The 24,000-nt window shown below is 43.7% G+C and overlaps 1 protein-coding gene across 1 annotated transcript in view; it reads right to left on the bottom strand.

Moving 5' to 3' along the window:
• Positions 1-24,000, bottom strand: part of grid1a (glutamate receptor, ionotropic, delta 1a) — a 233,965-nt gene that overhangs the window by 34,476 nt on the left and 175,489 nt on the right. Inside the window, exons 5-8 of the mRNA XM_036546860.1 lie at positions 18,726-18,779; positions 12,812-12,985; positions 7,463-7,624; positions 6,324-6,443 (exon numbers count right to left, since the gene is read on the bottom strand). Of these exons, the coding sequence (XP_036402753.1) occupies positions 6,324-6,443; positions 7,463-7,624; positions 12,812-12,985; positions 18,726-18,779 (510 nt within the window). The remainder of the gene's footprint in view (positions 1-6,323; positions 6,444-7,462; positions 7,625-12,811; positions 12,986-18,725; positions 18,780-24,000) is intronic.

Genomic DNA, 24,000 nt, shown 5'->3' on the forward strand with positions numbered 1-24,000 from the left:
TTAGCTGATGCAGGAAATTGATCCGCACTTTTATTACATGGATACGAGCTCCCTGAAATTCAGAGAGGACACTGCAGAGAAGATCTGCATCCGTTCTAGTATTGCTCTGGTGGCTAACAGTAAAACAACAGATTGGTTTCAAATGACCCCTCTTAACCTATAATGCTTTAATAGTTTTGCGTCTCCTCCTACAAGCCCTCTGTGTAGCTTCCTTCACAAGAGGCTGACTTTTCAGTTGTTCAAAGAACAGAACAAATCCACTGGTGCAGCCTTATCACACACAGACACTATACTCTGGGAATGGGACGCAGTCTCATTGTTTAAGTCCAGATTAAAATCTTATCTTTTTTGGTATGCTTTACAGTCAGACTGGATGCCCAGACAGAATGTAATCTCTGGCTAAAACACCTCTGGTGCCACAAAGTGTCTTTTCTATTTTTATAAATATTCCTGCTCTTAGTGGATAATGTCTCGATAACCTCTATGGCTATGGGTCCAATCCTTGCTTGTCCTCTCTGCTGTTGTAGTTTATGCCTGCTGAGGTCACTGTGGGTCGCACTGATCCACTGCATGCTATATGCAGCTGCTGTGTCCTCCTGTTCTGACCAATCCCTCTCTCTCATCTCTCCTATTCTCTCTCTCTCTAATGCCACCTGAACAGGAAGTGCTCCTGCTTCTTCCTGATACAGCGAGGATATGCTTCACTGGAGAGGAAGCCCAAAATTCAATGTCATTCCTGTCCCGGGCACTGCTGGATGGGAAGCCCTCTGCCACAGCCCAGCCAGGCTGTCAACATCAATCCTCCTGGGCACCTGTCAGTCTGTGGACCTGGCAGTGAGCTGACGGATGTTTTCATAGCCTGTATATTCCTCTTTCACTGATCATTTCACTTCCCCGTGTTGTTCAGGAGTCTTTTTCAGGAGTTAATATAAAATAAATAAATAAATAACTCTTTCGCCAAGAGTGGTGCAAAAATGGTGACCTCAGCCACATCTGCACCCACCCTCCACTGATCTGCCTGAGCAGTACAGTGTGCCGAGCTCAGAGAAGTTATCCCTGATGAAAGCTAAATGCAGGGAGTCCTCAGCATGCCCTGGTCTGAACTGACAGAGGACATGTAGCCAATGAGGACGAAGGACTTTAAGGTCTCAGTACTGCAGAGAGATTAACATGGCATTGTATGCTTTAACAATGTGTAACCATCCACATGAAAAATAACATTTTTGAGTCTGAGAGAAAAGGTGAAAGCATAGCTATCTTCTGAAACAAAACAAGAAAAAGACAAAGCTGACAGCTATGTGTTTTTTGTTGTTATTGCACTGCTTGGTACAGATAGCGCTCCTCTTTCCAAACACACTGCAGTATCGGATTCCTCATCAAGAGAAACTTTTACATCAACATTACTGGCTAGACGTCCTGTCTGCTGGACATAGACCAGTCATTCACCAAGAAGAGCTCATCAGTAATCAAAGAAAGCAAAAGAAGAAAACATCAAACTGGAGGAGGGGTAAAATAGCTCAATGAGTTATTTTGGGATCCAGGATTTCATCAGAGCACACGTCTGAACTCTGAAGACTGATAGCTTTATGAAATATTGAGGACTGCTCTCCTGCCTCGATTTGAGCTGCCGTCGTATTAGGGTGTGTGAGTGAGTCTTCATCCATGGAGCCTTTTCACAAAAAGCGTCTGAGCAGAGTGTACGTATCTGACCAAAAAAAAAATAAATAAATAACCATTAAAATGCCAAGAACATAGTCTGCTTTGTGTCTTTAATTGTTTATTTTATTAAATGATTAAGTCTAAAAAATGTGATGAGAACTGACCTATTTCTAAACCTGGACACATTTAATGGTGAAGAATGTAACTATTTGCTTAAATTTCATTTTAATTACACTCAAATGCACTTGAGTACACATGGATGCAATGTATAGTCTAAGTCAATGCTTCATAAATATACATCATTTTTTATATAGAAAAATATTATGTGGATAATGTTGTTATAAATATACATAGCTGCTGTTGCTATGTTCCTGTTTATTTTGAAGCCTTTTGTCATACATTTTTAAAATTACTGTGTAAATAATTACATTTCCATTAAATTTTAATTATCTTTTAGTCAAAGTTTACACAGTCTTGTAAACAACTCTCATTTAATTTGTGGGTGAATGAGGGGGCTGCAATTGCACTGTGATCAAGGTATTTATTGTTTAGAATGGTTGACTATGGGCAAAATTAAATATTTATACTTACAAAATAGAAAATGTACAGACTGAAAATCAAAATGGCCACAGAAATCAGAAAGGCACAGGATAAGGGAAGGAGAGTCTAGGTATATATGAGCACAGATGCAAACTGCAAGAGTTTCTAATTGCACTGTCGCCTTGGAGACCATGTCATAACTTGTATAATTAAAGCAGCATAATTACCATGACTTCATCACGCCATCTGCCACCACGGAAAACAGACACAGGAAGGAAAGAGTCACCTCTGCAAATCAGTTCCTTCACAAGTTTGAATGAAAGCTGGTGTAACACAATGCTATGCCTCAGGGTTCTGCAGGACTGGCTGCTGGAGTAGGTATTTATTTAGGAGACCCTCTTGTTCAGTCTGATTTGCACAACTGACATTTTGACTCATTACCAAGTTAGAAAGCTGGATGTTTACTGGAGCGGGACAGCTCAGGGGTGTACAGATTCACCCCATCTTTCCCTCGCCAGAAGCTCAAGGCTTTGTGAAGGAGTCCCAACTAGTGTATGTCTATTAAATGCATTTCCTTTGTGAAAACACCAGCATTACACAAGGTTAAAACAACTGCTTCACACAGGAGATTTAACAGTAGCATCATGAGCATTACTGCAACCTGAGACACACAAAAACACACCCGCATCATTGATGGACAGGTCGAAGGTCGAAGGTTGAAGGTCAAAGGCACACTGCACATCACTGGAGGTGGTGTTATACTTTCCCCTCAGTAAGAATGCCACTCCCCTCAGTCCAGCACACTGCACATCACTGGCGGTGTATACAGGGAGTATAGGGAGGTAAATTCCCATATTATCAATCTTACATCCAAAGCATGTGTTGGCTTGAAATTACTGAACACATAGCTACCTAATTAATACCTCTAAAAAATACACAAATCTCAAAAGAGGCACCACTGTCATACCCACTTCTGTTTAGGATTTCTGTTCCATGGGCAGCTCACTAAATTAACAGCAATTGTTAAAAGTAGTCTGTTTTTACTGCCCATTCACTGCTGAAACCCCCAAACTGGCCACTCAGTGAAGATATACCGGTGACCGCTGATTGATATGTAACAATGTATCAGAGTAATTTTTTTCTTTCCACAAAACGTGAGGCTTGTAAACACCTCCTCACCTGCAGCATTAGATACAGAAGAGAATGAACTGATGGCAGGTGAGTCAGTGAGCCCTCAGATAAGCAGCTAGCTCCACAGCAGAAACCTATAAACCAAACACAATAAAAACACGTTCCACTAATACCCTTTTTCAAAGTAATTCTGCTTTGGTTTATATGCATATATAGTTTCAGCAGTGTCTGAATTGTAAGAACACTTCTTGCCTGCACTGTGATGCCAGCTGCAGACCCTATCACAGATGAGCAGGTATCCTTCCTTCCTGCGTCTGTTTCAAGTGATGGCCAATCCCTCACCAGGCTGCAACAGGGGCTTATCTCTGCTCTGAAGTTCCTGATAAAATGTCCCTTCTTTGAAATACCTCACGGCAGAGACCCTATCTTCCATAATAAACCAAAGCAGGCCCTGCCCAGCCCCTGCCCGGCACACCTTCCTCCCACAGGCCCGCAGCTTTATCACGCTGTCAGACAGAGATTAGCCTCCTGCTTCCCATCACACGTTTAATCATCAGCAAAGAGCCCTCTGCCATCCCTTACATGTGGTGCCGTGTTTGAGTGCCTGAGCGCTGCTACCTGCCTCCCCGCCCAAATGAGAGGCCACAGGTACGCCCTACAGATCTCCCCGCCCAAATGAGAGGCCACAGGTACGCCCCACAGATCTCCCCGCCCAAATGAGAGGCCACAGGTACGCCCCACAGATCTCCCCGCCCAAATGAGAGGCCACAGGTACGCCCCACAGATCTCCCCGCCCAAATGAGAGGCCACAGGTACGCCCTACAGATCTCCCCGCCCAAATGAGAGGCCACAGGTACGCCCCACAGATCTCCCCGCCCAAATGAGAGGCCACAGGTACGCCCTACAGATCTCCCCGCCCAAATGAGAGGCCACAGGTACGCCCCACAGATCTCCCCGCCCAAATGAGAGGCCACAGGTACGCCACACGGCTCTCCACGCCCGAATGAGAGGTCACAGGTACGCCCCACAGCTCTCCCCGCCCGAATGAGAGGCCACAGGTACACCCCACAGATCTCCCCGCCCGAATGAGAGGCCACAGGTACACCCCACAGATCTCCCCGCCTGAATGAGAAGCCACTGGTATACCCCACAGATCTCCCCGCCTGAATGAGAGGCCACAGGTACACCCCACAGCTCTCCCCGCCTGAATGAGAAGCCACTGGTATACCCCACAGATCTCCCCGCCTGAATGAGAGGCCACAGGTACACCCCACAGCTCTCCCCGCCTGAATGAGAAGCCACTGGTACGCCACACGGCTCTCCCCGCCCAAATGAGAGGCCACAGGTACGACCCACAGCTCTCCCTGTCCGAATGAGAGGCTACAGGTACACGCCACAGCTCCCTGGTGTGTGGCATCTCCCTGCTGCAGATCACTGCACTCTACAGCGCCCCCTGCTGTCCCTCTCAGCCTGCCTCTGAGAACACTCTGCCCTGGATACTGTGACAATATTAAATTATGAAAGAGCAATTCAGAAAATAAACGGTTTCCTTTATCTGAGGGATGCAAGATAAATGAGGCTAATTACGGGTTATCTCATTAACCCCTATTTGGCTGCATTTGCCCTGTCACACAGTGTGAAGGTTAATAGTGGCTCTGTAAAGCTTCCTGTTTTAGCCTGCCCTTTCTATTAAGGCCAAAGGCAGCATGGGTAATTAATTATTTATCCGTACATACAGCAGAGTTGGGGAGGCATTGTGCACTTCTGCAACAGAAAACCAACATGAGCAGCAAATTAATGCTACTCTCATGATTTGGCCCTTTCTGCTTCCACTTTGTTTCAGTGTAGAAAATGTTATTTGAACAATTCTGCAACACGTCGTGGGGCAGAGAAAGAACTATGCGAGTCAGGAGATGTTAAGACACAGGGAGGGGATACACAAGCCACTCTGAAAGTGAACGCAGGAGATTGCATTTCAATCTTTATTATTTACGATGCAACAGACACTTTGTCTCTATGGAGAGCTATTGAGCTGAGAGAAATTGGGCAACTGAGAAGAGACTGAGATGGAGAGGAGAGAGAGGAGAAATAGATAAAGACATAAGATCAGAAAGAGAGAGCATCTGTCAACAAACACAACCGCTGAGGCCTCTCTACTGATAGACATATTTATCTGGATGGATACATGCTGATCTCCTGTGGCATATGCTAAGTAACCTGCTTGTGCGTCAGCTATGAACACTTCACTGCAGAAAGCACCATTTCCTCCTCTAACTTCTTCAGTGATATACTAGTTGCCAGCAGCAGGCAGACTAATAATGAACAACAACTCGGAGTGCATCTGACATGCCATTAGCTGTCCTTTCCACCCATTACTTTTAATAAATGCTCTTGGTTTGAGGCAGCCAGCGCTGCTGTGTGTGGGGTGCACGGGTCCATGGGCCTGGGGATCTTAATGGCCATATTATGATAAATTGGGTTCATAATTCAAGTTAGGATGCTGGGTGATTAAATCTTCATTACTACTACCACTGCATCGCACAGCTTTCCAGTAAATTCTATTACTGCTTATCATGCCAGAGACTGGAGTATAGCAGATGGAGAAACACTCTCTGTCACACACACACACACACATAGACACACACACACACACACACACTCACACACACACACACACACACTCACACACACACACTCACACACACACACACACACACACACACACGCACACACTCACACACACACACTCACACACACACACACACACACACACACGCACACACTCACACACACACACACACACACACACACACACACACACATAGACACACACTCATACAGATACTCACACACACACACACACACACACACACACACAAACTCACACACACACACACACACACACACACACACACACACACACACTCACACTTCATAGCAAGTCCATTTGCTGTAAACTGTAGAAAAGCAAATTTGGTCAGGACTGCACTCACCCGTTTGACATCCTTTCCGAAAGTCTCGCTGAAGCTGGTCCCCAGGATCTCAAACTGCACATGGGGGTTGGAGCCATCGTCACGGAAATCCATCATTCCTGTCAGCCCGGTGATACGGCCCTGAGGGATGTTACCATGCGGTTTCCCAGGTCACGACAGCATCGCCCACTACAAACAGCCTGTCTCAACATCACCCTCCTTTTGCCACAGTGTTTAAACACAATCTGAGCTGAGATTGAAAAATAAACATAGACATAGATACATAAGAAATCTGACTTTAGCCTGACACCAGTGATGATGCAGTGAGTGCCTGGTCAGTAATGTGACAGTTTAAAGGTGTCAGGGGCAGCTGAGTAAACCCTAAAGCTGCACGCTGTTGGAGTACAGAGGGGAGAGGGGGCTGTCAAGGAGAGGCACGACACATTCTGCCTTTTTACTCTTCCTCTCCCGTTTTCATAAAGCCACTTCTGCTGATTGCATATGGGACTTTTACTGCAAGGATTCGTGGGTAAATTGCTGTGCAAGAGAGGGATGGAGAGATGTATTTGCATTTCAAACAGCTGCCTTTCTGTGCTTCTGAGGGCCCTGAAAACTTTACATTTAAAGGTTTCTCTCCTTTTTTGCACTGATTTTTGCAGCTATGTGATGTGCACATCAGAGGAAATCAAAATAAAATATTACTGTTCACATGTACTGCCTCTGTGTTCTCCTAGGAGAGTCTGTCTTTCAGCATAGAGAACATACCTCTATGATTATAATCTACATATGATTTCACTGTTTCAGTCTGTAGAGTCATTCGGAGCTGAATGCTGGAAATATGACAAGGACGCCGCATTTCAAATCAAAATCAATTCAGACAGGAGGACCAAAAATGGACAGAATAGCCTTATCATTAAATATGACTCATGACTGATTGCTATGGGACAAAGTGGTGCCCCCTTACACCCCATTCCAAACTCAGAGTGCTACTCTTTGAACAGTGGCATTCATCTGATTACAATTTCCTGTGATACATTTAGCCAGCAGAATCATTTTGGTATATCTACATCTGCATTGGCAAAATGAAAATGAGAACCACACACTCGGTGTGAAAGGACCCCTCTTGAGAATGCTGAGTGAGGGAGACAGCGTGATTTCACCTTCTGAATGGTGTCCAGCATGGACCAGCCCCCATTCCAGGGCTTGGTGGACTTCCTCATGCAGTTCAGGCTGGCCATGCTGTGCCACTTCCTGTCTTCTAACTTCCTGTAGAAGGCGTTGGCCAGCATCAGCACGCTGTCGTACAGGTAGAGGTTGGACACCTGGGTGCAGGGACACAGGACCATAGCAATAGGAGAGCAAGGTCAAGTCAGATTGTTAAAAAGCCTGGATTCTATCCTTCTACAATTACAGTTATTAAATGTGGCAGATGGTCTTACCCAGAGCAACTTACAAAGAAGGAATACAAAATGTATCTAATGAAGAGGCGTGAAAGACAGTACACACAGGACACTGCGGCCTCTGCTCCATCCGGCCTCAGCCCATAACAGTGTTGCTAACTACAGCCAGCATGCTTCCGTGCAGCAGTGCAACACTGCAGTAAGCAGCGATGGATCCTCAGTGTGTGACGGAGCACGGCCGGCGATCCCAGCGCTCTGAGCAGAACAGGACACTCCCTCCATCACACTGGGGCCACAGCGGAAACGCCTGGGCTGTGAGGGTGACGGACTGCCAGGCATCCTGAGGTTGCCAAACAACATTTGCCCATAACTCCGAGTCAAAATGAATGTAAGCGTTATTTGTTTTAATGAAAACACATTTTTCTTTGATCAGTGGTTGCTGGACTCACCCAACCGCGCATGAAGAATAAAAAGCACAGCTTCCATTTGTGAGTCAAAGTGAAGGACAAATATTGTAGTGCAGGGATCTGATGCAGGGTTAGATTTTAACTGCAGTCTGGGCCAAACGAAAGGTGACTGAGAGCATTACAGTCTGCACAGTCCACCCTGAGTCAGAGTCTCTGTGCCATACAAGCTAAATCTTCTACTAAAACACGGACACATCCAGATCTTTCTGGGAAACAGAACGGCGGCTTTCCCTAAATGCTTCTCACGGAGGCCCCTTCTTCGCTGATGTAAAAGGAAACCACAAGCACATATGACCTGTGATGGGGGAGTTGTGTGAATAACATCGTCCACAAATTTTCCCTGTGACACTGCAAATCCGTAAGAACAGAGACAGTCCTGACCACAAGAGCTGTTTGTGCACACTCAGCACAGACAGACATATCAGGACCCTAAACAAAGAGAAACAAAATACTGCTGAAGTCATAGCTGTAGAGTGACAGGCATGGGTGTGAGTGAAGGAGTGATGTGTGTGTGTGTGTGTGTGTGTGTGAGTGTGCAAGTGTGTGAGAGTGTGATTGGGGTGGGTGGGGTTCTGTGATTCTCACTCTGAGGGATGGGAATGAGATGCCTGGTGGGGGTCTGTGTTTCACTTTGCTACCCTCCAGGAGACTGTCTGACTCTGTTCACAGCCAGACCCTCTTTCCTCTCTTCAATAAGACCTGCCACACTGAACATTGTTTTCTCAAGTGAAAATCTAAAAATTACAAAAGCATCACATTCTTCTTTCAGTGATCAGCTCTACACCATTCTCTGCCATTGGGACACTGGCACAAGGATGCGCCAGAGAGCTGCAGATATGACTTTTAAGTACAGCCCAGGAGAAACTACTGTAAAAATTACACAGAAACTTTAGTTTTGACAACTAAAACAGTAAAGTGATGGGACGCAATATTAAACCATCCATAACGGCTATTTTACCATCAGCGCTGGAACGCCTTCAATTTCTTCATTCTGAAGTTAGTATCTCCAAAATGTTTTATGGTGCCATTTCGGTGCCAACTTTGCCATCTTCTTTCTTTGCAGCGTAACCAACAAGAGTATCATACCATACAAAAATAATATACTGAGAATATATTTTATAGAATACATTTTTAGCTTAATCAATAATTAATCAATAATATCAATCAATATAATCAATTGAAAATGAGTAATTTTTTTGGTATACTGCAATATATTTCTGCTTTGCAATAATATACTTTAAATGTATTGGCATGGATTGAACAAAATATTTCTCAATATTTTACAATATATTTCATTTTCATTTGGGGGTGCACCAAGGATGTAAGGCTTTAGTACAAGTCTGATATTGGTCCTGATACTGACTGGCTACATATGCTGTTATCAGAATTCAGCTCAAGATAACAAACTGGAGAAAAAAGAACTCAAGAAAAATTATTCATCTTTCTTATTTAAGGGGGTTGTGGCAAACAGAAACCAGAAAGTCAACAATCACTCACATCTCTACCTTCCACCTCTTCCTAGTTCATATATATTAGGATCAATTTCCAGGTAGTCAGCAGGTTTCCTCAGAATAGTGTGTGGGCTCTGAGGTGTGGGGTTGGCAGCGCTTTCTCCTGGTGGCTTCAGAGAAACTCTGCCGTCTTGATCATGTTTCTAAAGGAGACATGCTGATCACAGAAATCAATTACACTGCATGGCTTTTCATCAGCTCCCACTGCTCTTCAGAGAAGAAATAATATGATCAGCACAGACACATTTTTAGGTTGTGCGTCCTCCCAGGCTTGAGGAATCATTTAGGCGTGAGTGTTTTCTCTTTGTTAGTTACTGTGCATTGTGCAGAGATTCTCTGTGCCCCTGTGCTGGCATTAGCATGTGCCTGTAATGAAAGTGCTTCATCACACACGGTGACTCATCAGATGAAATGTTGATGAACTCCAGTCATGATAACAGCTGCTTGCAGCCCCTCCTGCCACCGGACAAACAGCTCCCACAATGCACTGCGGTGCTGGGGAAGTGTCTGTGTTTTCACTGCAGCAACGCTGACATCACTCTGCCAGAGGCCCCTGCCACAGCCGAGGGGATCAGACGAAACGAGAGGAAATAAAGCCACACGGTCCCCCTTACAGATGCTCAGCCACACTCTGTGCCAGCCTCCCAGAGGCGGGTCCAACACTAACCCAAACCGGCTCTCTGGAGCAGGGCTAATTGAGCAGTGGGGAACAGTGGTAAAATTCAGAGCTGGAGGCTGCACGTCGGCATTTTTACAAGGGGTAGAAGTGATAATAAGTGGGTTATATGATGTTAAGCTGTAATGCAAATGCAACAGCTTTTCTTTACAACCAGTGTAAACCTCACAAACCGCAGAAGCCACACAAAGCACAATGTAAGAAACACTTAGCCTTGCACTATGCAGTAACCTTGATATGAGATCTCAGGATAACACTTTATTCTGCCTGCCCCCTTATTGTTAATGTATTGTGCTGCTATCACAAAGTTTCATTAAAAGATACGCTGGGTTGCAGGTCAAAAAACGAAGCCAGACCTCAGAAAACAACTGCCTTTAAATATGTCTTTCCAGAAATAAGGCCTGCTGGTTAAACACTACCTACAACCACTGTTTATATGGACTCATATTCAGTTGTGCTACTGAGGAGAATTCTTCAGACACCCTTCCTTGCTTATTCAGTACACAGGTGTAACAGAGTTAGAAGGGGAATGCTTTGTCTCATTGTCATTTGTCATCTCTTTGTCATTTTCTCTTTCTATGATGCTGACAGAAATTTCACTGGTAAACACCAGGTATTCCTTGCCAGAGCCTAAAATGCCTCAGGAGAGCAGGTACAAGTAATTTCCACCTCTGTAAAACATGGAAGCTGATTCAACTTTGCAACCAACTCACAGCCCTAATCATGTAATTGAGTCCTGAGTTCTAACAAAGAACACGACATCCACTGGGCATCACTATCCTCGGGTGTTTAAAAAAATGGCTGCAATTTCGGCACGCTCCTTCCAGTGGAGGAGCAGAGGAACATGCATCACGCTGTGAGTGCTTTTAAAAAAGGACACTCAAGCGTGCACCTGATGATGCAAGGAGGATTAATGCTCTAAGGACAATCTGTGACCTGATCCAAGCCCTGCTGCGCTGGAGGCCCACCTCCTGCATGGAACACAGCACATGACACACAACAGGCAGACAGACAGTGTGTAGAGACCCTTTGGCCTGCACATTCACACATTAATATCAGTGTACATGAGACACCAGCACATTCACACATTAATACCAGTGTACATGAGACACCAGCACATTCACACATGGGTGTATCAGCGTACATGAGAAACCAGCACATTCACACATGGGTGTATCAGTGTACATGAGATACCAGCACGTTCACACAGTACTCTATCAGCATACATGAGATACCTGCGCATTCACACATGGGTGTATCAGCATACATGAGATACCAGCACATTCACACATTAATATCAGTGTACATAAGACACCAGCACATTCACACACTACTCTATCAGCATACATGAGATACCAGCACATTCACACATGGGTGTATCATCGGGGACGACATCACTTCTGCAGGCTCAGCCTGGTTTGCATCAGTGACAGCTAAATCAGGCTGAGGACATGTGGCGTTGATACAGGTCTCATTTTGTAGGAATCTGGGGGTATTTTCTGCTGATGGCTTTGCTGACATTTTGCCATGAGGGTGAGAGACCATCAGCCTCACGTTACCCTCAAACTAATCTGTGAGGATTCAGATACAGCCATCTGTTCCCGGAGCACTGTGAGCTTCCAGGTACATTTTGAGTCAAACAGATTTTTACCTTACTGTAGTGCAGGCTGAGTACAACATCAAACGAGTTTACATGGAATTGGACTCATTTACACAACCCCCTAAAGCAGAAAACAGGGCTTTTTACACACTTTGTATTTAGCTCTGTACATCCGTGTGGTGTATAATCTATAATTGTAAAGCATTATCACAGAAAGAAAGAGCAAAGATGGTTAATATTTCTCTCTGCATGTTTATACTGAGGATGCATGGTTTTTGTGATGATGCAATGTGTATGCAATACAGCAGCCTCTAAATGCAGGCCACAGTGTGGGTACAGCACATCAGAATCTGTGTTTTTATGGTGTGACTCCCCTGAGTGGGAGTGTGTTTACTGACCTGAAATAAGGCCAAACCCACAGCGTGTCAGTGAAACTCAGGAAGGAGGAGGACACATGCGGGTGACAGTAAGCAGCGCATGCAGAAACCCCTCTCTCTGGAACTGACAGATAGCGCTTTCATCTCTGTCTGTGTCAGGACTTCCCATATTCCCCACCTCACACAGGAAGCGTTTACTCGCTGTAAATACTCTACTACAAAGCCTGCGAGAGTATATACGCACATGGGACTGACACTGGTGAATATTATACTGCACATGAAACAGGATCAAGCTCCCATGTTCATAACCTCTCTGTATGAAAGCCATGTTTTGGATTGCAATGGGTTGTATTGTCCTGGTATACGTCTGTGTTGAGTGATGATGATGATGATGATGATGATGATGATGATGATGATGATGATAATGATCATGATGATCATGATGATGATGGTGAAGAGCAGCTCCTGTCTCTCTCACCTCCAGTGACTGCAGGTATCCCTCCTGGGGGTCGCAGAGCAGAGAGGAGATGCGGTGGTTGTTCCGCACACAGCGTACGTTGGTGTCTCTCCACAGTGGGAAGATCTGCCGTATGACCGTCATCCTGCCCAGAGCACTGTGGGCCAGCTCCAGGATCTCTGCATCACTGATCTCCTGCAAGCACAGCATTCTGGGTAAGTGGGTGGGTGTAGAGTGAGTGAAAGGAATTCTGGGTAAGATGGGCTTGCTTCCGAGATAGGCAGCTGGAATGTGTAATAATTAAATGTAAAGATAATGCTGAACAACAAAAAAGTCACCAAAATACAGCAAATAAAAAAATTACTCCTAAAATGAGATAACAGAACTGATGTTCTTTCCTTAAAAGACTAATCAAATATGACATCAGTTACTGAACAAAACAAATGAAAATATAACAAAAACACATTTACTTTGAAAAAATAAAAGACATGAAATGTTGAAAAAAGAAAACAGAAAAGATTTTTAAACCTATTACCTATTAACCACATCAACATCATGTTTTTTATGTATTTTTTTTTTTTACAGAATTCACAAAGAGTAAGCTTCATTAATATCAAGCACTGCATGAAAAAATGCTGCAAGAAAAAAAAAGAAAAAAAGACAAAGACAAAAAAAACTTGTTTCAATGATTTCTGAGTGAAGTTCCAGCACCTGGTGAGAGGCACAATGAAATGGCAGTTAAGCCCCTCAGCCTGGAATATCAAGCTTTCCCTCCTTTTTTCCTTTTGCCATTTCCTCTGGCTTCATTGCTCTGAAAAACGCAGCTCTGAATACATAGGTGTAGGGATAGTGACAAAAACACCAGTCTGAATACAGTCTGTGTTGGAGGTGCATTATGGGTCAATGGGCTTTTGTTTGACAAAGGCCTCAATAATGACAGCAACCCGCCGATCCAGCCTTTGCAATTTATGCTGGGTTTTTACTGTCACAAAACCCATGATTTTCAAGTTCAACCCTGTCATTGTCTCAGTTTTTCAAAAGCAAAGAGATCTTTGACCTAGTATTCTTTCTTTGAAAAATGCAACTCACTGTGCTTGGAAGCAACAGCTTCAGCTGTCAGGGAGTGCAGCCAGATGTTACTGCTTGACATTTTAAATCTGGCGCCTTAACTCCAACATTATTCTTCTTTAGAGAAAACTTAAGCATCTGTATGCTCAGCTTGAACATTATACACACTGCCTGCGTGCCTGGCTCACTTATGCTGAGCATAACACCTCACGTAGGCTGCTGTTCAGTCTGCTCTAATTACATTGATGGGCCTCACTGCATACTTAAGTATGTTTATGTTTTTTTATACCAAAAAAGATGGAAAAGTGATTCTGATCTGCCAGCGATATTTCTGTCTCATCTTCACTGTGTTTACCTGTCAGATTGGCAGTGCCATCTGTCGTGATACCCCGGCATGTGCCCCAGGCCGTTTCTGAACTTCTTGTCAACATGCTTGTTTAGGACTTTGAGAATGTCTGCTTCTGTAGTGAGATCAGTAGAATGAAACAAACTGTCCCATTTGTATCTCTGATCCATGGGCTGGGTTTGATATGTCAGCACTCCTGTCAGGTTGTATTGTGGAGTTCCATGCTGATTACGACTGCTAAACAAGCTCTAGACCATCTGCCACACAGCAGAGCAGTGTAAAACTGTGCTGTTACCGAGCGCAACACAGCACATCCCTCACCCAGTGTAACGAACACATCAATCAGAAAAAAACTAATGCTTTGGGCAACATTTATTTTCCTAAATGATGAGCAAGTAAATATCTAGCCAGTAGTGCTTTGCCACTGAAAGAGGCTGACCAGCTGAAACGTTTTGCCAGTAATCTGAATTCACATACCTAGGTCTGGAAATGTTTTATTGGTTTATCATTGATTTGGTGTACAAGGTCACCATATTCTTGGCTTTGAGGGTTTTCAGCTCTCAGTTGCTAGACCTTCTCTGAAAGCTGCACATGGGGCCTTTGGGTCTTGGTTTGCATTGATGCAATCGATAAACCGCAATTTCAAGAAAGCACCATTGTACATGGTGCACAGGAGAGCCTTGTGTTTCTTTTTCATTGCTGCCTCAGAGGTAGGGATGGGTTGGGTTTATTGAAACTTTTTTTTTTTCGAGATGCTGCAGATAAAGACGCTGTTACCTCAGAAAATTACTTTAAAATCTCAGAGACTTCTGCCTTTCTCAAAATGTCCTTTCAGTGATGAAACTATTTTTTTCATGCATAAGGGTTTGTCTACTGCTATGGGTATTTTTCTTTTCAAATCACAGAGGATGTGCAGCACTGGCCACAAGCAAGGATCTTACTTTTAAGCATTTGAAGTTTAACACATAAGGGAGCCACACTTTCATAGCTAATGTTTGCCCAGGAATATCCACACCTCCCTCAGGAAGTATGAGTTTCCTCACATGAGGTAATAAAGTAAAACTGATAATGCAATACTGCAGCTCCTGTGCTTATTGGCAATAGCAGCTATTACTCTGGAGCTCGGGCAGAAAGCAATCACAACCTTTCCACATTTCTTATTTTTACACTTTTGCACCCAATTATGCACCCATCAACAGCCAAACTGTGAAGGAGCACCTGTCTTCACCTGTTTTAAACAACAGCATGTTGACCAACTACACATGACTGGCTTCCATCTGTACGGTTGATTTAAAGAACCAGCTGGTTTGGATAAAAATGACTCGGTGATCTGTGTGACCACATCATAGAACATTACTGTTTAAACATTGATGTGGCACAACACGACATCCACAGTGACAAAGCAGGACTGGTTAAACATTAGGAGTGTTCCCATCTGTCTTTAATTTCAATCGTTCTGGTTTGTGGTGTTCGTTACACACGTAGCACTGTTGAGTAAATAATGACCCTATAGTCCTGTGGTGGTTTAAGTGCTATCTACTGTATATTCTATTGGACGCAGATACTTGCCTAAATTGATAGTGGATACCACTTAGTAAATGGAATTGAGGAACATTTGGGAATCTGACAGAAAGTCCTTAAAATAAAGCTGCATAAAAACACTGTGACCGGGCTGTTGCAAACCATCTGGATCTGGAATCAGACCTCTAAACCTCTGCGGCATCCCAAAGGAACCATGTCTGAGAGTTAGGGGTGTGACCCAGGCAGACCCTTCAATCCCACAAGGCAAATATTGTGATAACAGTGTCTTTAGCCTGTCACTGTGTGCGTAAAAGAGTGACCGACTCAATAACGCGTAACTCTGATATATCTGCCTCCAGGGGGTATCTCTCTCCTGCTCAGTGAAAGTCATTTTATCTGCATCACGATGCAAATGCATTTTCCTCACAACCGCCACACAGACATGGCAGGAGCACTGGCAGACTCCTACCATGACAAATGTCATACCAGCCTGTCAGGCTCACCGCGGTCCAATTACAGCTGCATCCAAACACATGCGTGCGCTGACCCCTCGCTCGCGATTTTAAACTCTCTGTCTGACTGTATTTCCCTGCACTGCTGAGAGCACAGCAGCTTTGCAGAAGCCGGTTTCATCACCGCGGAGCGAGACGCTCTGCGCTGAAACATGCTGGGAACAGGTGGGGATGGCTTCTCCCTACTTGCTGGCTGACAGGCCAGTCAAAGAGGTTCCAACGGCAGGGGACACCCGGAGGGGCACAGGCGTTCCTGGGGTTTCGGTAAGGTGGGTAAACCTCTGCCCCAGTGATTTCAAACCCCAGATATCCTGCCGCTCCATGCACTGAGGGCTTTTACCAGAGATGACAGGACCTCCTTTGGTAAAATGTTTGCAGAACTGAGAGCATTCTGTTCTTGGGAGTTCACATCAGATTCAGGAAACTTGGAAACACCCAATTTCATTCATTTTGTTGTTCATATCTATGATGATTCCTTAAATTAGATTATTCCTGTTCCCCTGAAATCTACATAAATATGTACATTTCACCATGAATAGGTACCTTGTGATACTGGAAGGGGGAATTAGGAAGTTAAACAAACAGAATAAAATGTTGCAAACAGAGCAGTTGGTATTTTATATTGCTTTATAATATTTAAAAATATATATATTTTTTATTGTTCTGCTAATCAATGAAATTACTGCTATCTTCTATAAACTGGCCCAATTTAAACTGCTCTGCAGGATCCATGTATCAGACCAATATATCTGATGGTGAACACCACTGGCTTGCCTTCTTCACGCTACACATCAGCTTAATGCAGCCACACTGTACAGAGCTGAATCAAAAATGCTTTGTAAGCTATCAAGCCAATCAGAGCCTTGCTGATTGCTTTGCCTCAGCAACAGCTGAGTACTTTGTAGTTTCAACGTGATTGCTCCTTTTGTCATGGAAATATAACATATAAAAGAAAGATATTGACCAATCTGTCTGTTTTTCTGGTCAGAAAATCATCATTGTTTTATCAGTCCTGAAGTAAACTCATAAAGTTGTTGCCTAGAATGGGTATTTTTTCCTTTGTGCTTTTATACTGACACCCTCAATATGTAGTAAGCAGGTGTGCTCACTATATTCCAGTGTAGCACCAGCAGTGAAGCGGTTAATGCTGTCTGAGGCGTGCTCTGTGTGACCTCTCCCTTCCTCTCACAGAGAGCAGAGTGATGCAGAAAGCTGCGTACCCAACGCGTGTGACATCACCTCAGAAGAGTGTGACATCAGCTCAGAAGTGAAACAGAGTGTGTTAGCGTCACCCCTGCAGTCACGGTGTAGCAGCCTAATACACCCAGCCATTAGTGCCTTTGCTGCTTTTTAAGTGCCATGACGCTGACAATATGCTGGAACTTGTTAAATATTAAAGGAGAGAGGAGACATTAACATGCCATTACCTCAGTCCCACAGACGTCTGCCATTAGACCTAATGACTGGAGGCCATTCCTCTGTAATTGGAGAGAGGGATGTGTGTATGTGTGACGGAGCGGCAGCGTGGCACAGGCCGAGGGGATGGTGCCAGGCAGGGAGGCGGAATTTGGGGAATGATTAAATAGCTAATCAGACCCTGACAGCACTGATTTCATTACTGCTGTATTTTAAACTTCAGATGGGAGCTCACCCATAACAAGAGATGCCTTTTTAGGTGGGGGTGGGGGAGCAGTACAGGGCCTTGAGACATGACGCCATAAGGATAGAGACTGCCTGCAAACAACAGCATCACTGCCAGAGATTTTTTTTCTTTGTGGATAAAAGTAGAAGTACTGTATGACTAGATAATGTAAAAAGCAGAAATCAAATCCTAAAGACACTCAACAAGACCACTGCAGCTCAGTTTCACCAGCAAGTAATCAAATTAGCAAAATATACATGCATAGATCTCCCTCACCCCTTCCCTTCCTGACTTTCATCCCATTGTGCATTCCAGTGCCCTGGTGCAGGGTGACGCTTCTGTGTGGGAGCACCATCTCTAAGCCTCCCTCAATCAATGCAAATGTTTACAATTATAGGGGGATTATGAAGTTGTGTTTGGGCTTTGGTGCATAAAAGTTTACTTTAGAACATCTTTCTCAGGCCAAAGAAAACAGGACAGAAGTTTTGAAGGACAGAAATAAGTCAGTTGCTTGAAACTTAAACTTCTGTCACTGTAAAACTTAAACTAAAGATCAATGTATCAAATGTTAATGCATTGGTGTTTATGTATACCTGTGTACCTGTGTGTGTGTGTGTGTGTACCTGTGTGTGTGTGTGTGTGTGTGTGTGTGTGTGTGTGTACCTGTGTACCTATAAGGAAGAGACACAGACAGAAAGAAAGAGAGTGACAGCACATGCTATCTGAACAGTGGTTGACCTACCTTTTTAAAGGCATTGAGCATGCACAGAATGTGATTTGCGTCAATAATGTTGTCCAAATTTCAATATAAGAAAAAAAAAAATCAACAAAGAAGTCTGCTCTTACCTCATTCACAAACACCCAGTGGCTGTCCTTGGAAGCGAGATTGGTCTCCACAGCCTATGAGGAGAGAGAGAATAGCCAATGAGAAGAGAGAACACCCAGGTTGGCTAGATCAGAAGGGTGGACATGTGGCAGGGGGTGAACGCAAAATCTGCAGAGAGCTCCTACAGCTAGGCCCTGTTTCCCCACAGTCCGCTGACTCTCAGCTGGAGCATCCATAAAGTACAGCACCACAATGTCGGCTGACAAAGGTTCCGCAGTTAGAGGTCTTAATGTCTCTGGAGATTGTATGCTAAGCACCTCTACGCAGAAATTGAACGGACAACTGAGACAGTTCCCAGAGTTTCCCAGATTTCCCTTTTCTGAGCTGTCAGGTGTGATATCAGTCTTTACAGACCTGCTCAGCTGTAGGGAAAGTATAATTGTTATTATTTGTAAGGTTGTTTTCTGTTGTACAATGGCACCATTAGATTTTTGCACAATCTCCTTTCCCATGCAGTGGAGATTGATCATCTGTAAAGTATTCTCATTACAAACAGCCTGCAGTAGAGCCAGAAAACTGATCACTGGTCTAACTTAGGAGGGAAAAGGGGGGGGGGGGGGGGGGCAATATTCAATGCTGTGTTTTCATATGGAGCTATGTCTTATGCAGTACAGTACACTTTCTGCACCAGCACTTTCTATGCTGTGTTTGCATATGGAGCTATGTCTTATGCAGTACAGTGCACGTTCTGCCACCACTTTCTACACCACCACTTTCTCAGGTAATCGGGTTTGTTTGAGCCACTAAATTCATGCTGAGCTTTCTTTTATTACTGAATTTAATCTCCAGTAAAGACTTCAGGAATAAATGCATACTTGGTGGTGTGTTTGCGTTAATATACAGATACAGTAAAATATTGCCTATATCTAGCCCTTGAACAATGTCACAGTTGTATCAAGCTTATTGATTTAGAGTCCCTGCTCACATGTACACACACACAGCTACTGAACTTATTTCAACCAAGATTCACTGTAACAAGCATGCAGTCAATCACCTGTTGCCCTGTTTTGTTATTAGTCTTGCTGCTCCCCAGATGAATGACCCTTATTTGAACACAGTGTTAAATAGAGTGATTTGTGTGCATACTTTGAAAGAAATTTGTCATACTCACAAAAATCACTGCTATTCATACATGGATAGTTCATACCAATAGGAGCAAACCATCTTGGCTTGGCGATATCCTCCCTATATAAGCACTATTCAATGATGTAGTGATTATGAATTTACCACAGGAGACAACAGCTCCTTGACTTGCATCAGCTGCAGTGGTCATGGCTGAGGGTCTATGTGAAGTTTCTCCAGATGCTCTCTAACCCCTCTGGGTCTCACAGGCTACTTTTATTCCTGTCCCTTTTGTGTAAAACCCAATAAAAAAATCAATATATGTGAAGTCATCTCAGTCATAAGAAAGTGGGAAAAGAAACAGTCTGCATGCTTACTCCCTCTTACAAACCTCCTTCATCTGACAGGCTGGGTGGAGATTTATAGACAACCCTGTGTCTGTGAGGAGAAAAGCTATTTTTAATAGAGGTGACCCAAGCTATGGATGTCAGGGTCTCAGGAGAGACTCTCTGGGAACTCTCCCTCCAGTTATATAGAGGGAGTTCAGTTTGCCATGCTCCAAAGAAGATCACTGTTTGACACATACATAAGGAAGCTGCTATCCCTGCTTAACAAAGCTCTGCAGAAACAGAGCAGAAATACATGACAGGAAACGGTTAAAACCTGCCCCCAGTATACTCTGCAGCATATGGAGACGGAAAATTAAATAAAGGAGGAAAATGAAAATCAGAGAGAAAATGAGTTTGTTTACGGTAAAGCCTGGGACACGCAGAATGCTGGTATCCCTTATGAGCTTACAATATTTATTACTGAATCCTATCACACACATTCCTCAATTTTACATGTAACTCTGCACATATTGTGGTGTTTCAGGTGGTTATGAGCTATGATTTGCTTTCATGGGCCCCTATAATCTGCAGTAAAATTTCTGGCAAGTATGAAAATGACAGCCATAATTATATTCAGTATGAGGCTACTCAAGTCAATCTAATGAGCAGGACTTCAATTGACTGTTACACAAAGTAATGTCTGCAGCAGAACCACAACAGGTCAGCAGCATCAAGAAGCACCAGAAAACAACAAACATGTTGGGCTGGGGTGGGGGATGGAGAGCTGGGGTGGGAGATGGAGAGCTGGGGTGGGAGATGGAGAGCTGGGGTGGGAGATGGAGATCTGGGGTGGGGGATGGAGAGCTGGGGTGGGAGATGGAGAGCTGGGGTGGGAGATGTTGGGCTGGGGAGGGAGATGGAGAGCTGGGGTGGGAGATGGGTGGGAGATGGAGACCTGGGGTGGGAGATGGAGATCTGGGGTGGGATATGGAGATCTGGGGTGGGATATGGAGATATGTTTTAGGGGCTATGTTTATTTCTTGAGCACAGATTCTGATACCAACACAATAATTATACAGTATATTCTCAATAAACTCTGTGCAGAATGATATTGGCTTGTGCACGGCAAACGATCTTGCAACGTAAATGATGATATCCCTATTTCTATCAAAGACAGTGACAATATACTTATAGGTAAACTTGACTTCTTTTCCGTTTTGTATCTCCTAGAAGAATATTCTGGAAATAAAACTCTCTGAACAAGCCAGGAAATCCTGAAAAGCCTGATTTTAATACAGTTACTAGTAACCCTAAGATGGAAACACACATTGACTCCCCAGTTTCAGAACACGGGTGCTGTGTCATTCCCAGCTCCATCTCTTCCTCAGAAGTGCACTCAGACAGTGTGAGAGGGTGTTGTTTACAATGGTAGCCACATTGGTCACTGACATCAGCATTGTATACTGTATACAAGTTCAGATAAATGCATGGAGTGCAAATAAAAAGATTTCTGTGACAGTAATGTACAATTACAAATACAGTATTTCTTATACCCCTGGGCAGACTGTGTGTGTACAGCTGATTATACCTTACTTTTATATTCATTTTCTTATGGCAGGAGGCATTTGGAAGACAAATGCACCTGTCACTCATTAATCACCCATTAATGACCAGGAAGCGCCGTTACTTCTGAATCCTCACGGTGTACAACAGCACAGCTGCAGGAATTCTGCATTTTTCGATAAAGCGCACCTTGAAAGATATAGTGCGGACACATGGAAGTTTATCTTGTCAAAATGGTTCCTGAGTAAATGTTTTCTGTTACAACACACACAGAAAACACACTTTTGTTTGTGTCTGCATTATCTTAATTCTCACATGCTGTTCAAATATTTCCCCATGCCAGACTGGGTAATACCACACATCCTGAAATGTGACTCTGAGGGCTTCTTTAAAGTTTCAAAGCTGATGGTCACATTAATTTCATGAAAAATTCCGTCTTATCATATAAAAGGAATGATTAAGTCATGACGCACAGCAGACCATCAGATAGAATGGAAAATGTTATCAGCATGTGAGCAGCGTTTGTTTAAAAGACACTCCACCTGGTGACTGACTGACAGCTCTTGAGGGTGTTGATATTGTATCATGAGTCACAATGATAAACTCGTCATTGTCATCACTGTGACTGGAAGGTTCCGGCTTTCCACCCAGCATTGCACAGGCTAACTGAACCTCTTTCAACTGACTGTTTCACAACACTCACCCTATTCTCAGCAGCTCTCATCATTCAGTATATTGTAAACACAATAAGGACAGCTAAAACCCATCATAATTATGCAACCACATAATATAATGTATGGTAGTGAGGAATGTGCATCAATTTATGAACGTAACTAATTAATCCCAAAGTAGTAGTCACCATGTGAAACTTCTGATTAGTTTTGAGTTGAATTCTAAGGTGGTATGGACAGAACCAGAATGCCACAAGGTAACAGTAGGCTGATTTAGATTATAAAACTGCTGGTGCTGATCCCAGAACAGGTGATGCTTCAGTCTCTAACAGTCCAATGACAAAACAGATTGTGACCAATGAGGAACAGAGGGGGAGGTGCTTAGAGCCATTTCAGTCAAACCCTGTTATAAGACATCTGAGGTCAGATGCCTCCCTGTGAATTTCAGAACTTTATCCTGAACTCCCATTAACTAATAAAGAGTCATATTTCACACAATGACAACCAAAATGGTCCAGGTGGCTATGTTTATCACGCAGAAATCTCAGGAGTGTCATAGTAGACATGTTATTAATGCACTCTATATGCACCTGTCAGGTATAGATGTGTTGAAAGCATAAAAAATGAAAGCCAGTAGCATGTTCACTCATCTATTTCTCTTTCTGTGTGAGAGACAGAGTTTGAAACAAAGACATTTTCCTCACCTGGAAACATGCTTTACAGTTTTGCTTTACAGTTTAGTGCGATGGTAAACCTCACTCTAATAACCTCTTACATCATTCCTAAGAGAGATTTCCCAGTTACTCTGGAACTTTCCATTCGGGGTGCCAGCACAATGACAAAAGCATTACAGACTGTCTGATTATCAAATATAAAAAGCTGTTAGCTGGGCATAGCCAACAGTGATACATTCACCAACTCTCATACATATTGCTTGCAAGATACGCTTGGCCCCTTTCCCTCCGCAGTCAATTAAGTGGACCAGCACTAACAAAACCATGAGTGTTAGCCATTAACAAACTCCACAAACTCTACCCATTAAGAACAAAATATCACGCTGTTCAGTAGGTGTGCTCTGGAGAGTCTGTGAACAATTACTAAAGCAGTTGTGTTACACACGTGTGCTTTCAGGAAATCTTTCACAGCACTTTCCGTGGGTTTTTTCAGGGCTTCTGTTTGCTCTGAAGAGCTCCCATTAGGTGATCAATTCTAATGACAATTCAATTCCCTGACACACAGCGGATTCAATTGCAGGACACGCAGGGAAATCGTGCTCTGTGCAACCAAATCATTCATTCTCCCTCTCTGTGGTTCTCCTCAAAACATGCTGCAGCCAATCATGCCCACAGCAATGAAGGAAGACAGGTGGACCCCTCTTTTACAGCACAATGCACAACAATGCGTCTCCATGGAAAATACCCATTGGAATACTGCAGTATGGACTCATTAATGTGATTGGTTGAAGCTGCATTGAAGTAGCCAAGCTGCTCTCTCTCTCACTCTGTTAACCTGACTCTCTCTCTAGCAGGGTCTCTTTATTACTCTCCCAGAAGTCTCCGCCTTCAGACAGTACATTGTTTTCTAAAGTACACAGGCATCAACACCATGAT

Source organism: Megalops cyprinoides, chromosome 15 (assembly GCF_013368585.1).
Source record: "Megalops cyprinoides isolate fMegCyp1 chromosome 15, fMegCyp1.pri, whole genome shotgun sequence".
Classification (NCBI taxonomy): domain Eukaryota; kingdom Metazoa; phylum Chordata; class Actinopteri; order Elopiformes; family Megalopidae; genus Megalops; species Megalops cyprinoides.